The sequence below is a fragment of the Parus major genome, chromosome 1A (genome assembly GCF_001522545.3).
Source record: "Parus major isolate Abel chromosome 1A, Parus_major1.1, whole genome shotgun sequence".
Lineage (NCBI taxonomy): Eukaryota > Metazoa > Chordata > Aves > Passeriformes > Paridae > Parus > Parus major.
In genome coordinates, this window is record NC_031773.1 from 42421804 (window position 1) to 42439025 (window position 17222).

The 17222-nt window shown below is 37.7% G+C and overlaps 1 protein-coding gene across 2 annotated transcripts; it reads left to right on the top strand.

Annotated features, from left to right (window-relative positions):
• The first annotated feature begins 111 nt into the window (after positions 1–111).
• NUDT4 (nudix hydrolase 4) lies at positions 112–13374 on the top strand. Of its 2 annotated transcripts, none has more exons than XM_015629124.2 (4): positions 112–243; positions 6106–6150; positions 8614–8701; positions 9788–13374. In XM_015629124.2, the coding sequence occupies exons 1-4, from the start codon at positions 190–192 to the stop codon at positions 9988–9990; spliced, it is 390 nt and encodes a 129-aa protein (XP_015484610.1). In that variant the 5' UTR covers positions 112–189; the 3' UTR covers positions 9991–13374. The 2 variants fall into 2 exon arrangements, with proteins under 2 accessions (XP_015484610.1, XP_015484611.1); XM_015629125.2 differs by having other exon boundaries at positions 8617–8701.
• Positions 13375–17222: the final 3848 nt, after the last annotated feature.

The window sequence follows — 17222 nt, forward strand, 5'->3', positions numbered from 1 at the left end:
ACTTGGCTGTTTTGTTTCTAAAGTCGATAATCCATCTGGCTCGGTGAATAAGTGCATTGATGAAAAAGCAGATAGTAGTGAGATTCCTGACTTGTGAGCTGTATTTTAAAAGTCACTTGCAATTATTTATAGGTGCTGTTGGTAAGCAGTAGCCGATATCCAGATCAGTGGATTGTACCGGGTGGAGGAATGGAACCAGAAGAAGAGCCAGGGGGAGCAGCCGTGAGAGAGGTGTATGAAGAGGTAACAAAACAAAGTAAAAAATACGGTTGATCTTTGCTGCTGTTGCCTTCAGATGGGAGCCAAGAAGGAAGTGGGGAATGCCTCCTTTATCCACTATTTGACTGAGACCTTTGTTGTTATGGAATTCAAAGAACTGCAGTTCTGTGTGTTAGAACTGGGGTATAGTGTAGTGAGGTGAACTAATTAACTTAGCTTCTTCACAGCACTCTTTCATTTCATAGCTACCTTCTGTCTGCCTTTACAAACAAGTACTGGAAGTAAAACTGTGACTTTATGCCAAATGACATATTATAGTAGTGTAACATTGCTGTGTTTGTGAAGAAAATGTTTGACTTGCAGCTCTTCTAGAACAGAGTGAAGGTAAACTAACCATTAACATGTAACTGCATAAGAACAAGAAATCAACAGACCTTTGAGGACATTCCAAACTAAACAGATTAGAAACTGATCTAGCTGAGCTATTGAGAATTCATACATTTAAGGCTTACCTATAAAGAAAGCACTATGGTTATAGTCTGCCTTTCTATCAATGCCCTATGACTAGGCAAAACAGAGCTTTAAATCATGATGAATTCATGCAGTTTTCCTATACTACAATACTTAAATTCTAAATTCAGAATTGTGGGGTTTCATTTGCCATTTATTTTTCCTAGGGAAATTGTCAAATATATTGTGTTTCTTTAATATCTAAAAGCCATGTCTAAACCAAATAAAACTGCAAGAAAAATCAAAATATAATACTTTCAAGTACAAGGTATAAGATTCTTCGTAAATTAGATGCATTCTGGTGAGTAAGTGAAGTACAGGATTTCTACTAGACTTGAAAAGCTTTCTCATCCAATTTTGCTATTCCCAAAACACACTAAAATTGTTGCTGATTAGTATGTGTAACACTTTTTTTTTCTATTAGCCATGTTATTTGGTAGTTTATCCTGCTTACCCTTAAGACTGGTTCTGTTGTGGTGTTGAGGCTTAAGAACTTAATGTAGATGTGACTTGCACTGAACAGTGTCTGCTATTCAGTGTCAAAATGAGATCTTCTGTGAACTGTGATTCAGTGACCCTTCTCCCATTTTACTTGGGGAACAGACTAGTTCACTATTCACTGCCCTCAGGAGCCATTCTGCAGCAAGGTTTGAGAATGAATAAGCCTCCCTGAATCAAAGGTGTTCCAGACTGAGTTCAGTTTTGCTGGAGGAGCCCATTTTGACCTACACAAGATGTACTCAGCCACAGGGTACAGTCCATTTGAAAGGAGCAAAGAGTTTGGATTCTAGCAATGAGTCAGCAAAGATTTAGGCTTCCAAGCAGTAGTAACACCTCTAGGGAAAGTCTTGTCTTCCCACTGTCACGAGTTCATGGGTAGGACAAAAAAGCACAGTCCTCTCCTCAGTGTTCTTAGGAACACTGGTAATTTTAATTGCTGATCTGACTATAGTCCAAGATAAGGGATAGTAAAGTCTCATCTCCATGTTAAATTAGAGCTGACTAAACTGTAGTCATATGTTTGGGTTTTTTCCTTTGGTGGTGTAAAGAATGGATAACCTTGAAGGGACTATGCTTTTTATGATGTTTTCGAGTATAAAATTCCAGCCATGTTCAGCTTTGAGCGGTGCTTGCAAATGCATGAAGAGTTTTCACAGACATGGGGCTTTAATAAGCAAAACTAATTTGGTTACTCTTGTTCTACTCCCTCAGAATTTCTGGGGTATGATAGCTTGTATAGCTGATCAGACTTAAAAGCTCATGTCTTAAAGTAAAATATTCTTCAGCTACCAGCTAAGTCTTATATGCTTGCATGAGATCACCAAGTGCCACTTTTAAAGAAAAGAGTGGTATTTAGGGGTTTGAGCCATGGAAATTCATACTGACCTTTCTAAAGGTAGATGTCCTTTCTATTTTTATCCTAAGGTCACCTGGCAAGCTGGTTACAGTACAGTGAACTGTTAAAAGTTTTGTGAATGAATAAACTTCAAAGAAAGCACAGTGGTGCTGGTTTGAAATGTGTTCCTTCAGTATTGGGTCATGCACAAACTAATAATTTATTAAAATGGATAAATTAGTGGTGGGAATTAAAATGGCCTTCATTAATGGTAGAAGTGTTGTTAGCCTACTGGCTTTAAATATCTTCACTTCTACACCAGTAGTAGTGTATTTAGAATCTTTGTTTTACAACTCAAAACATCTCTGTAATCAGATGTAGGCACATGGCAGTTGTTTCATAGTCTGCCTGTGTACATGCCTCCAGGGTTTTTTTAATTCTTCAGTTTTGTTCATGTTAGTGATATGGGTTTTTACCGCTACTGAATATTTAGTGTTTCATTTACAGCTGTCTTGACACTTCACAGGTTACAGGAAATTGACAGTTACCTTAATTATTTAGATACAATAAACTTTTACAAACCTGGAAGTAGAATACCAAAATGAAGTTACCGTATAAAGCAGTCCCAGAAGGGTATTGAACCTCATCTAAATGAGGAGCTACTCCATTAATGAATTTGGAGCTTTGTCTTTAATTGCATGAAAGATGAAAATAAGTTGTTTGCACATGCACTGTTCAAAAAAAAATGACACAAACGAGTAGCAAGCCAATGATGCCCAGCCTTGTAAATGGAGATCTTATGTGAACTTGACTGAACCCCTCCCTTTTCTTGCTCCATCTTACAAAAAAGAGATTCTTGCTTTGTTTGTCTTAGTAGTGTATTGAAAGATCTATGAGAAAATATGCAATCTCTCCTAGCCCTGTGTGGCTATAGTTCCTGAGAAGTGAGGTGATCCTGAAGATGAATTTGCTGCAACTGTGAAAATGGCAGTAATATCAAAGTAATATCAATTAAGACTTCTCTCAGGAAATAGAGGAATTGGCACCAATGGGCATTTAATATTTGAAAAATAATTGGGTGCTACAGACTAGAATTAGACACTGCAAAAATAAAGTCATAAAGCACACTCTCAGCTGAAAGATTAGGCAGATGTAGTCAAACATTTCATTTTATAGAATTATGCAAAAATATGGGGCAGGAGTAGTCTTGCTACCATCCGTTTCAGGAGTGTAGCCATTAAAATGGCTACAATACTAACTTACAGATGCTAGAGTTACAAATAACTCAAATCTCTCAGATCTTCAATAACTTTCTGCCCTAGTAGACTGTTAGCTTAGAAATTAAACTGCAGCATGACTCTTGCTCCATCTACAGGAAACAGGCGAGCCTGGCTCTCATCTGGACTGCAGTGCCTCCACAGCTGCGTACAGGAAAGACCTCAAGGCCAGACTAATTGTGGGATGAAGTGGATAGTTTTCTCTCTTGTGGCTGGATTTAGACTAATGTTAAAATATATGCATAAGATTCAGATCTGAGGTCCTATTTGCATAGTACTCAGACTTCCTTAGAGAATTGTTCTGGGGAAGTATAGCACTTCATTCAACAGCTTGTCTGTTGGAAGAAAGCTGGAGTTTTTCCAGGCTTTTCTCCAAAACTTTGAATGGTCTTACACTTATAGAAGCCTAGAGGATTCTGTTTACTTGAAGAACCATATTTTAACAGCCATGGCTACATAAAAGCCAAAGGAAAAAGTATATTTTTATGAGAAGCAAAATGTTTCAAAGTCTAGAATTTTACAAGTGCACTGGATTAGAAGTTTACCATTGGAAAAGGAGGAACTGCTTATGATGTTCTGGGGATAAAGCTGAAGTATTTCTTGGTCCTCTAGCACTTAAATTAGACACATTTTGAACTACATTACAGAAAGAACTTGAAGGAAATGTTCTTGTTAGTAAAAGCACTTAAAAAATCACTGTCAAATTCAAGGTACTTTTTCAACTATGAAGATTATTCATCTGAATATTATCTTCAGGGGAAAAAAAATCACAAGACTTTGAATTAGTTCCTTTTTACACTTTTGAGTGTGGAGGTTTTCAGAATACACTGTTGTCTGCAAGCATGATGCTGCATTTTGGAAAAAGATATATTTGAGTAGAGAATAATTAGACATCAGTTATAGTAATCACATCTATGTAGCAATATCTGGTTGCACCAAAGCTTCACTTCAAGCTTTGGGGAGTTTTTACCCTTGATGTAATGGAGTGCTTCTAATAGTTTCATTCAGAATTACTCAGCTAAGTGTATTTGTATAAAACATTGATTTGCTTGGAGGGAGAAAAGAGAAACTGTTAAAGTAAATCCCACTTAGAGTATTGTGACTATGGGATACCAATAAGTTGACAAAACTCTGTGAAAGCTATTCAGTATCAGTAAACCTAGCTGGTCATGGTGGTTTTGCCACATGTTAAATATTAGTTAGTTGCCAAACTCACACTTGAAGTGATACTGTAATGCTGAGGAAATTAAGACTGATCAGGAAAACTTAAACATTTCTTCAGCATGCTGTTTTTTTGTGAATAAGTGCTTTTTCATTACCCAGTACAAAGCACAAGCAATCTTTAGTGCCTGTTGGGCATAGCTTACTCTTCCAGCCCAAAATAAGGGCCTGTCACTTTCCTAATTAATGTGCTGCTTAATTACTTATCTATCAGGTCCCGTTGTGTATTTTGGCTTTATGAACTCTAACAGGTATCTTGGCCATCACAGCAGACAGACAGAATATTGTATGTAGTTTTGCATTAACTTTTGCTCTAGCTCTTGCTCTAGATAAGCAAAATGCCTTGATGATTTTGCACAGGGTGTGATTGGGCTTCCTTCACCAAAATGGCTTAATAAATAACACCAGCCATCTACTTTCTTTAAAAAGTCACAGAAAACATTCACTTGTAAGACTTTGATTAGATTTATTGCTAAAGCCTGCCCAGTTATTTGTCAGAGTTACTTATTAAAATGTAATGAGGATCCATATGGTCCTTTATATAAAGACATAAGACATCAATAACTGTCTTTGGCTAAGGCTAGAAGCTTGAGACTGAAAATCAGAAAATGTCATCTTAGCACTAAGAAGCCCTATTTTAAATATTGGTTATACAACAAGACAAAAACAATCTAAATATGGCTTTGTCTGCCAGTAGGCAACATATGCCTTTATGTATCAGTCATATGGACTGAGTTTTGTTTAGAATTAATGGATGATTGTAAGCAATGTCCCGTGGAAGAGGCACTATATATTACTTTTGGAAAAGCAAACCTTATAGTCTTAGTTGAAAGTAATGATCACCTTATCTGAATTGATAAAAATCACAAAGCATGGGTTGATGCAGGGATTATTTTAAAATATTGGAGTAAAACTCTGAATTGAAAGCCTTTTGTAATTGTACTAGCTAGAAAAAGAGTTCAGAACTGCAGAGAATTGGGGATATAAATTTGGGGTTTATATTACATGCCAAAAGGTACTTTGATATGAAAACCAGCACACATGAAGTCATTATGCTGCAAGATCTGTGCAATCTACAGTTTAACTTATTACTGTATTTTGAAAACTTGTACTTAAATTTCTGTGTAAAATAGCACAGGAGTTTCAATGACTGCTTCTTTAGATTAATTCTAATACTACTTGAAATTCTCTTGTCCTTTCTATTTTACTGAATTATTTCAGTATTGCGTATGATTTATCTATTTAATAAAATATAGTACACTATAGATGTGGTAAGTGATAAAGTATTTGGGTCTGGATGGAAACATTGAAAGATTTATGGATTCTTTGATCCATTCATTAGAAGCTTTTGTACTCTAATGCTTACAGTCTAAAATCTCCAAAATTAGTGCAACACTATCTAATTAAAGCTTAATTTAAAACTTATTTAAATAACCCTAATAAGGAAGAGTATGTATGATGTAGGATGATGATGATACTGATACTTTATATTCTTTTTAAATTAATACCAAATGCTAACACTTTTTCCTGTTTGTTTTATAGGCTGGAGTAAAGGGAAAGCTAGGCAGACTACTTGGGATATTTGAGGTGAGCTATTTCCTTTAAGTTCTAAAAGCAGTGGTGTGTTTGTGAGAACTGATAAGCTGCAACATCAGACTTAAGTTCAAAAGTATTACCTACCTATAATTTTGCAGAGTTATTGGATCTGCTACGTTAGACAGGACTTTAGGAGGTGTTACATGATGTGTAAAGATTTGAATAGGAAGAGTTCTAAGTACTTATACCAGTTTCACAGAATATTCTCAGTTACAAGGGACCCACAAAGATCATCAAGTCCAACTTGTAAGTGAATGTCTTGTAGAGGGATCAAACCCATCACCATGGTGTTATCCAGCACCAGGCTCGCACCAGCTGAGCTAATCTCAGGTCATTATTGACCTTTACTGGAAAGATTAAATTAGTACGTGGACAATACCTAGATGTTAAAAAAAAAAAAACAACAAAAAAACCAAAAACCTAGAAACCAAACCATTCATAGAGTTCTGAAAAATTACACCAGCCTTTCTTGAGGTACTCTTTTGACATTTCCTTCCTGGTTAGATTTTGCTGAATTAGTTTGTCAACTTTAATACATGTAAATTGATGAGTCTGGATATGAATTCTCATTATGGTTTTGATTCATTAAAAAAAGGTCAAAGCTTTGGATAACAGATAAATCCAACCTTTAGCAAACTATGTGATTCAAAACATCTATTTGATAGCATAAATATCAGACTCTGAACTACTGACAGCGAGAGGACACACACTAGCTAGAACTCCATTTTAGTCTTGGTGTTGCCCATTTCTGCTTAGGTTCTAGACAGGAGCAGGCTGTAGTTTTAATAGTTTTCAGCTCCTAATACATCCAGTGTTCCTCTGTTGTGCTGTATATTAAGTGGAAGTCCCTTATTCTCAGGTACAAATCTTCACCCAGCTTTTATAGTGGATTCCTGACAGGGATTTCCTGTCATGTGTCCTATTGTGTGAAGTATGCAAGCCATGACACAATTAATTAGAGAAGCTCCTGTAGCGCCCGAAGCTTTGTAGTTAGTACTATTCACATTTTTCTGATATATTTTGGGTTTGAGTAGAACTATCATGTGTATGGATGGTCCTACACATTAACATCTTGGCTGTGTTTTAATTCTTCTGGCCAATCTACAAAAGTATTCCCCATTTCCCAGCTCAGACCAAAACTCCCAGGACACTTATGTTGTTGGCTTAAGACAGGGGCTGCAAAGCATGATAAGTCACTGGTAATTCAGGTAGCCATTTACACCAGCTAGACCAAAAGAGAGAAGAATTGGTTACTTCTAACTTAAATCAAGGCCCTGCTTTTGTTTATAAACAGGCCCCCAAAAACTGTTGTTCGTACCATTGAGGGGGCCACTGGGGGTGGAACTAAGAGAAGATGGAAATAAATTCTGCTGCTGAGTCCTCTTGTTCTAGAAATACAACCAGAAAGGATATGTCTTACAAATATATGTATCCTGTTTAATGGTGATACTGACAAAGAACTCCTGGAGAATTTTTATTTCCTAGTAAAGCACAACAGTTCAAAACGGTATTAAGCTTGTAGTGAAACAAAGTTAAAAGTAGGAAAGGTTATTGGCACAAGGCCATAACATCTCTTAGTTCTTAATATAGTTGTAATTGTAGATGGTCCTGGTTTTGTTAGGAGTTTAGCTCTTCTCCAAGGGGAAGGATGTTCTGACTGGTCAGGTAGCACCTCAAACACTGCCACTAGCCTGCTTTGGAGTAGCAGGAGTAATGTCTATGCCAACCTCGTGTGGACTGGCTGCAGCCCTGCCTTGAGCAGATGCCTCTGTCAGACTCTGTGTTTAACCTGCCTTGTGCAAAACACATGCCTTCTAAACAGGTGGTGCGTGCTGCCATCGTGGCAAACTTGCTGAATGAGCAGATGACAATGATTTTTGCATTTGTCATGATTGCAAGCATAGGCTATTTAATTTGCCTCTCTCACAGAGTGAAACTTTATTGCCATTTATTGCCATTGTGTAGATGACACAGCCACATGATGCAATGTTTCCATCTTGCAAAAAGTGTTTGGGTTTTTTAAATGACCTTTCATCCAGGAAATGCTTTGTGGAAACAGTTTTAGCAAATGTGGTGTACTGTGGTAATTAATAACATATGTAAAAGATAAGTTAGTAGTACTTGTTTAGGGCAGTATTAGTGGACAACTGCTAATATTTAGCTGGATGACCAAGAACACACTTTGGTCAGAACTTCACAATCTTCTGCATTGATTGTACTGTCTTTGGTTTGGTTCAGGTTTTTTAGTCTAGTAAAAGAGAACAGCTGTTTCAAATAAAACTTTTGTTTTCCCATCATTTTGGGTCTCATCAGTAAAGATGTTTGTTCAGTGAAAATAAAAGCCAGGCTTGCTGGCAACTATCCTTTAGAGGTAAGTAATTTCTATTCTTGTAGTTGTGGTAGGTCTGTAAGTTATTTAGATGAGAATTTAAACTTGTACTTCTAATATTCAAGCAGAACCAGGATCGGAAGCATAGGACGTATGTTTATGTTCTTACTGTGACAGAAATACTGGAAGACTGGGAGGATTCAGTTAATATAGGTAAGTTAATATTCTCTGTCCTTATGTGCTCACTTAAAAATGTTTTAAACTTTTCATTTTTCTGAAGCAATTGATATAATTCAGGGAGAATACTAATTCTGTTCTAGGAAAAGTCAAGGGATGCTCTTTTTGCACACTTCAATACACACATATCTAGGGTCACTTCCAATGTAGTGTTGCTCTTATTCTTAGAATACTCTACTTATTATAACATTATGTCAGAATAAACATTGTAACTTTTTAAAGGTCAAATACTATACTGCCAATTTGTTTTTTCCATAAAAAGTAGAATGTTTTACTGTCTGATACTCCAAGGTGTTTTTGAAAGTGTCCTTGATCTTAAACAAGTGGTTTATATATGTTCAAGCACAGTACTTGTAATGCTGTAGAACCAAGTGAAAAATATAATTAATTCAATTTTTAACAATACTAGCATTGACCTTGTCTATATGTATTTTCAGAGACTTTGAATTTTAGAGGACTGACTTGTAAAAGAAAGATGATCTTAAGTTGATCTTAGTAAAGTCCTGAAACTTATATAGACATGTCTGATACAAGGTATATTATTCTTTAAAACATACAGCTAACCCAAGTAACTGCATATATGGATGCAGATATATGGAGATTATATATATATATATGGAGATTAGATATATATATGGAGATTTTAAGTATGGAACATGGCTTTTGAAATCAGACCAAGCCATTCTTCATGCATGCATGTTCAGTCTAAAGATTGTTTTTTGGCTAGGCAATGTAGGATGGCAGTACCAAGTTATTTATATAACATCACACTTTCCTCTAATGACCAGATGTGGCTTTTGGAGTATATAAAGAGTCACATGAGTTTCTGTCCAGTATCTGCTCCAAGAGAGTTATCTGAAAGGCTTTACTATGAATTGCACTTCAGTAAGCTTGAGTGAATCTCTTTGCATTGATCAGTTCTTTCAAGATCTTTTCATTCACTCTTTTGCCCGACAACTTCAACTTCCAAAGAACTGAGAAAAAGTGAGTAACTAGATAGCAACCAGTAGTGCTGTTAAAATTTTATAACTCTGTTCTTTCTTCTGGATTGTACTCATTCAGGAAGGAAAAGAGAATGGTTTAAAGTAGAAGATGCAATCAAGGTCCTTCAGTGTCACAAGCCTGTTCATGCAGAATACTTGGAAAAACTGAAACTGAGCTGTTCACCCACTAATGGAAACTCTGTGGTTCCCCCTCTTCCAGACAATAACTCCTTATATGTCACTTCTGCACAGACTTCTGGGTTGCCCTCTACTGTGAGATAAACATTTGGATTACCTTTTTATCCGTGTCATCACAACAGGAGACATCTGTGATCACATGTAGGCATCTGTATAACTGTCAGTTCTAAGTGAAATATGTGAATGTGTCATAATGTCAAATTTATTTGAACATGTTTTTCTTTTAACAATGTAAAGCAGTATTTCAGCAAACCAAAGCCATATAGGGAGTTTTTAAAGATGCCTTAATAGGCCATTAAAAAAAAACAAAACTTGACTATATAAATTTATAAATTTCCATATCTGCTAAAATAAAATATGCATCTCAGTGGTGTTCAGCTTATTTAAAACTTGTGAGTTTTTGTCAGTAGTTAAAGCTTGAGCAAATAGTCTTATACTAAACTCTTACTTGGTATCCACAGATTAAAGTGCTAAGACCTTAAGCTGGCAGTATTTGGGTTAAATGGATGTGTTGAAGGCAGAGATGCACAAGGGTGACTACAATAAAGCACTAAACCACATTCAGCCTGTCAAGAGCAAAGGATACCAACTCTGCTTGCCTCAATTATCCAAAAGGTTGCCTTGTCCTATGCAATCTTCATGTAACATATAACTAGGGCAAGAACAATAACTTTGTCTTGCAGCTACCAAAACTATCCACTAGACTTCTGTTTCATCACTTGGTCAGCTGGTGAACTGTCAGAAGAATTGTGTGAAAAGCATTGTATATCCTTCTTCCTCTCTCTCTTTTTTTTATTTTTTTCCTTTTAATCTTGATAAGTGTTTTGTTCCTGCAGTGTGTTGCAATTTAAAAATGTTTGGAGGAAAGTAAGGCTTAACCAGGGGCACCTTTAGGTTGCAGAGGTGTCCATTAGCAAGCATGTGTTGAGATGCCTTGCCCTGCAGGAGCCAGTAGTGCTGCCTCCGGTGCTTGGAACAGGACTCTTGGTACCTACTACACCAGTACAGAAATAATAACTCCTTGGTCATATTAGAAAGAGTGCTGAAACCCCCGATGTTAAGTTAATTCTTAAATCCTTCAGTTCTACTGTTTTAACATCAATTATTTTAGCTTCTTCAAATAAAAGCTGGCCTCTTGGTAAAAATATAGTTGGAATAAATGAGGTACAGCTGACAACCTCCCTGTTCTAATTATTTCTCCTGCTTTTCATTCAAGATGATGAAAACTAAATCTACTGTTGGTCTTAAAGTTTTTACCATAGGATTACTCTCTCTGTATGTGTGTGTGTGCATGGTTTCTTCTACAAGAACACAATCTAATTCACATGAACATCCTACTTCTGTATTTTTTCTAGGATCTAAACCCACGTGTACCTCCTTTATATCCAGTCAAAACAGGTAGAGGTAGACTACTACCTCACGTGTGAAGTTTATTCTGGGAAAAGCTCATTCTCTTATACAACATTTGAACCTTTGTAAATAGTCCAACTAGTAAATAGTGAGTGTAAAATGGAAAATAAATGTAATTTAAACCTTTTGTTACTCAATACACAAACGGTTAACTTCTACTTTTTTAACACAAATTGTGTAAAATGCTGCTATGAATTTTTTTGTGCTGTTACACTTTTTTAGGGAAAAAAAATGTTGTTGCCACAAGTTACTCTTAGAAAAACAATCCTGTGCCATATGTAAATGCAGTGAGACTAGGGAGACAGATGATCTGCTGCTCTCTTTGAAGAGGCATAAATACTACTGAGAAGAGGCGTGAGCCACAAAGCTGAAGACTTCTGGAACAGTGGGTAGGACACTGCTTTCCATCCCTCTTAGCTCCTAGTCCAGGTCGCTTCCAGAACTGGAAAGAACACACAAGTGTTCAGGTGCATGTAAAGGTGGAAGTATTGCCAACAACTTACCCATCCTTTCAGCTGTGAGGTGGGAGGCCAGGGAAGGAAGGAGCACTGCTCTTTCAGTCATGCACACATGGGTACACCTATTTGACACTGAACCTGTTCCAGACTGGGACACCATTTGCTCAGCTCGTTACTTTAAACTCTTTTGCCTGGTGAAACAGGAGAAGATGAGTTTGAGCACAATGAATGTCTGATCTTTGTTAAAATCATACCCATGGTGTGGAAGGGTACCTCTGGCTCCAAAGCTGACTTTAAAAGAACGAATCATGTAGATCCCTTTTTTGATCACTTTAATGCTCACTTTTTTTGTTCAGTAGTTATTTTAACATTTAAATTGAGCAAACTGGTATAGGTTTTCTTGTAACAAGATTATATCAAATCCATGAAAGCTAAAACAGAATCCAGACTTGAGTTTTTATTCATTTAAAAAAAAAATGCTGTCTCCATTTCAAATTCTTGGAATGAAATCAATCCAAGCTTGTATGAAATGTAGTGGTAATGCATGATCTTCTTTTGTAACTCTTGAATTATGTATTTGATAACAATGTAAAATGTACAGTATTACTGTTGCTAACAAACTCAGAGTTGATTGCCTATAAATATTTTTGGTCACACACATTTGAGCTGTTCAGTAGTGCCAGACAGATTTTTTTTTTTTTTTTTTTTTTTAAATGGCATTTGTTGTATAAATCTCTCCAGTCTCTATGCAACCTTCAGAATGAAGCTCTATTGCTTTGACTCCCTTTCAAAAAGAAATGTTTAGTGAATCGCAGCTGTAAACTGAAGACACTTCAGTTTTGCTACAGGGAACAACTGTAGTAAAGGGACGGCAGTGTGGCTTCAGTACTAATGAAACCTGACACTAAACTCCAACAGCAAGAGTTGTAAAAATGGGAATACAAAGGTTACAATTTTTTCTACTACCTATCAATTTTAATGTTAGAAGCATTTTGTTTTTACATGAATCTCTAGTTCGATGAGCCAAACCTATTTCAAACAAAGCAAATTGGGATTTTTCTCATGCCAAAAATTCTGTACAATGTATCCAGATTTGGTTCTCCAGAGGAAAATGGGAAGAGACAGGTTGTCATCTGCAATTGTCAGAGTCTAGTTTGTACTGCTGCTTTTCCTAGTTGATAGGTTTTGAGATTCTCATGAGTTACATTATGGTGGTATCAAAGGAAAAAGAGCCTTAAAGTTTAAAATCTCATGGAGCCAGAATTAAGCAAAATTGATGTGCTTTTAAACACAAGAAATCCTGAGGTATTGCAGAGAGGCTGTTCAAGTGAAAAATCTTATTTTGGTGCTTACTGCACCCCTGACTTAGCCTAGCCTTGTTCTGTTAACAATGTGCTGTGAAAAGAAACATGAGGGGCAGACACTTGGTTTACTTACCAGCATGATTTGTGAAGTGAAAACTGAAAGGAAGGGGGGTGGGAAGGGAATTAAGTTGTAAACATTTTGACCTGCTTGCATGGATTTTCTTTAAAGATTGATGTAAGAATTTTGACTTTTTATATTTGAGAAATACCAGAATAAAATCTAAATTAGTCCTGTGGATGATGTAGTCATTCCATTGCAAATACTGCACCAGAAATGGTTGTGTGAAAGGTTTCAACCCCCTCTAAACTACATTTAAGTAATGCTTCCTATTTCTTGCCTTGTCATGACACTCCCCTCTACCCTTAGCACACATGTCCAATGCCTGTCCCAACATGAAAACTGGTGGCAGTGCTCAGTCTGCTGCTGCAGACCTACCTTCTCCTTACCTTGATTTTTGAACCAGCATTCTTCCACGCTGTTAGGATGGTAAGCAGCTCCTGTATTTCCCCTCTCTGAGTATGACTTCTGACAGGTAAGACAGTTACCACACCTTGCTCTCTTCAGCTTAAGGAGTTTGGCACAGGTCAGTAGCCATAGTCCTGTCTGGCTCCTATCACCGTATCTCCAAGGCATCAAGGGAAGTGTAAGACTCAAGGTGAGGCAGAAGTGTGACAAAGCACAACAGCTGGCAGGAAAGGCAGAATGACTGACTTTGGACTTAGAGATATGGTAAAAATCTTAAAGCTTGAACTGAAAAGGTTTGGGGTTTTTTTTAAACTTCACTTCTTTCAATACTCTGGGTTTCAGTGCTGCTGTGGCATTAAGCAAGGCCCTGCCTCCTTGGCTCAAGAGATGGAAACAGCACCACATCCACATTAGGAGGACAATGCTCCACATAAGGAATGGTGTCACCTCTTAACCTTCAGACTCAGCAATCACAGGCATATTCCTGCTTGTGACAATCTGATGGCTATGGGCTATGCACCACCACCCCAAACTCAGACACTTCCCTAAATAAGCATGAAATACTGTTCAAAGAGACATTTTAGGAAGGCAAGAGGCCACTAAATATGTCTGCTGTGTGATCTGCTGCTTGCCTCATGGCCCATGCTGCTTTCAGTAGCTCAGTGGTAGCACTGGTTCCCAACAGCTTTCCCTCATTTGTTACCACCAGTTCTGATGGATGGGCAGTATGAAGAATTACAGCAATGCATGATGCTGGCCAAAGACCAACAGCTTGTGCATTTACCCTGCTGCTGGCTTACCTGTGACTTAGTGCCCACTACATCCAGACAGATTCTGTAACAAGGCTCTTGTCCTAAGGGCCTTTTTGCTGTCATTAAACTGCTTCACTCTCCTTGGTATTTCCTTCTTTCCTGCTTTCTGGCTATGGCACTAACCCAGCCTGTCTTTGAATAAGGTAGATGAACATCCACAGCAACTGAAGGAAATAAAAACACCATTAGAATTACCTTACTGTGTCTTATGAGATTAGTCTGCCCTTGATAACTGTGCATGGGACCACAGACATTCTTCCATAAACTTACCAGGACCCAGCCTAAGCCTTCAGTGGTACCTGGAAGAACGCTATTACTCAGGAGTAGCTGATGGGGAAATGACAGCAGTTCTTCTGAAGGCACAGCAGGTATTCAGGCTGAGACAAGCACACCTGCTACAGCAAGCAACAACTGAACAGCACATATGAAATCTTTCAGATTTATAAATGACCTTGCAAGCCTTAGTAGGCAACTTAGGTAGGAAGGTGCAGATGAGGCCTGGGAAACCAAAATACTCCTTCACTACAGCTCTGAAGACAAGAAACCAGCTTACATGAATATCTGAAACAACCTTGCACAAGTACTCCAGTCAGAGATGATTTTATATGAAATAATTTGTATTTACCTTCCTAAAAAATTAATAAAAACTTCTGTTACATGCCACGCTTGCATCCATCTCTTTATGTGGGAAGGCTCATGCAGTGTGAAAAGTACCTGTGGTTTCCACCTCCCAGTGCTCCTTCAGTTAGAGCACTCTATAATTTCTCACTGATGGGCTGACCAACAGTGACAGCTCAACTAACTGAGCTACCCATTTGTGTCCTCTTAGGGTACAATTCCCTCTGCTAACCCAGGTCAGACACTGGGTAGTGTTTCCACTGCAGCAGTCTTTACCCAGAGATACTCTACTTGCTCACACATAACCCCTTATCTAAGTGTTGAGGGGAGTTCATGAAAGCAAACACCACAGATAAGGCAGTCATGCTGCTTGATGCCTCTTTTCTAATGCATTTCAGTGCAATGTAACAATTATTTGTTTTAAAATCATCCTGCACACTACCACAGTAAAGGCCACAATAAACTGTACAAACTCCATCCCAGCAGGCATATGACTATTAACCTTGTGTCATGTTCACAAAGTAACAACAGTTTAGCAAAGCTCAATACATTTATCAACTTGATTGCACTAGAAACTGTCCAAACTGTGCATGTAAGTAGGAAAGTTTTGTACTGAACCAGACAGATTTGAACAGGCAAAAAAACCCCAAAAAACAACAGAAGACCCCACACCAACAAACAAAACAACTCCAAACAAACAAAAAAGCAGGGGAAGCAGGGGAGGGACTCACATCCTCTGAGCTGAGTACCAAAGCAGTCTCCTCTGAGGACTTCTAGGACAGAGGTGCTGCTCTTCTCTCTCCATACAATGTGGCAGGAAACCACAAGCAATTGAAAAGTTATGAGAAGTTAAAAGTTATCTTTCTTATTTTACCAGATGTTAAGAACTGTTAGGAAACTGTTGCACACTGATGGCAGCCCACTGTAGTTAAATGAAGCTCAGTGCCTAAGTAATGAATAATCACTCTTCCTTTTATTTCAGTGTCATATTACATTACAGTCAAGACATGTTATTGACAAAACCTACCAGACATTTTACTTTAACCCTCAGAAAAAACCCCAGAAAACCCAACCCAAGAAGGAATGTATATAAATAGAGATGTCACAATTTTTGATGTCACTAGTCCATTAAGATGTTCCACAATAGTCTCAATGTGTTAGAAATACAATAACTTGAAAGCTATTGAAGCAACGTTTCACTTGGTTTAGACTAAAGTCAGCTAAGATACAAAAAACCTGTTCCATCAGTTCCCAATAATCATACACTTCAAGCCCATGGCAGAACATGGCTACACGTGAAGAGACCACCACTGAATATTTATGCAAAACCAAAAGCCTTCCTCTTGATCTACAGGAAACTACTGCAAAAGTATTTCACATGTGTGGTTACAGAGCCCATGTGATAACCCAGGCTCAACAGGTACACAGTTACTACCCAAACACTGACACAGAAAATGCAATCTCATCATTCTTGCTCAGGATTTTAGGACATTTGACACATAGCACCAGTAATGGTAGAGGAAACCCATTTATTTTAAAGTTACTGTAAATTGATCCAATAGACATGTACTAAAAATGGAGATAAAACTAACACTCCCTAAAAGACAGCTGCATTTGCTAATCAGCTGCATTTGCTAATCAGCTGCAATGGTAGGTGTAAGAGAAATTACTGAGTTTCACATAACATCTGGGAATATACACCTGCTTAACTGAGGAAAGGGTTATATCTTACTGGCTTCAAAGAATTTAGCCTGAGGGTCACACATTCCTTGGCACAAGCTGGAATTAAATTCCCAGCTTGACTTTATACAGGGCTCTTAAATCAGGTTGAAAAGTAAAATAAGTATTATTTAGTATACATTATCTGGGTCTGGATTCATCCTGCCTATGAAGTTAAAACTGTTTAAGTGCCAGCTCAGGTCTTGTTTCTCGACTGAAGGGAGGGAAAGCCGTTCTCAAAGAGGATGCTTAGGTGGGTCTGACTGTCCTCTGGGGGTGCCACCAGCCCTTGGACTAGAGACAGAGCTGAGGAAAGCTGCATATGTAGTGTAAGATAAAGCATTAAGAGGTAGGTGAAGTGAATCCAGAGTCTACGGCACAGCTCACTTATTCTCAGCTGCCTGCTACAAAAGTTATTTATGCTAGTAGCAAATCCAGGACGTAGGCCAGCCAACCCCAAACAGACATT

Excerpts from the sequence above, each read along its gene's own strand:
- NUDT4 (XM_015629124.2), top strand. The coding sequence starts at position 190 with ATGGAACCAGAAGAAGAGCCAGGGGGAGCAGCCGTGAGAGAGGTGTAT. Across the intron at positions 244-6,105 it reads TGAGAGAGGTGTATGAAGAG|GCTGGAGTAAAGGGAAAGCT; the intron begins GTAACAAAACAA and ends TTTGTTTTATAG. Across the intron at positions 8,702-9,787 it reads GGAGGATTCAGTTAATATAG|GAAGGAAAAGAGAATGGTTT; the intron begins GTAAGTTAATAT and ends GTACTCATTCAG.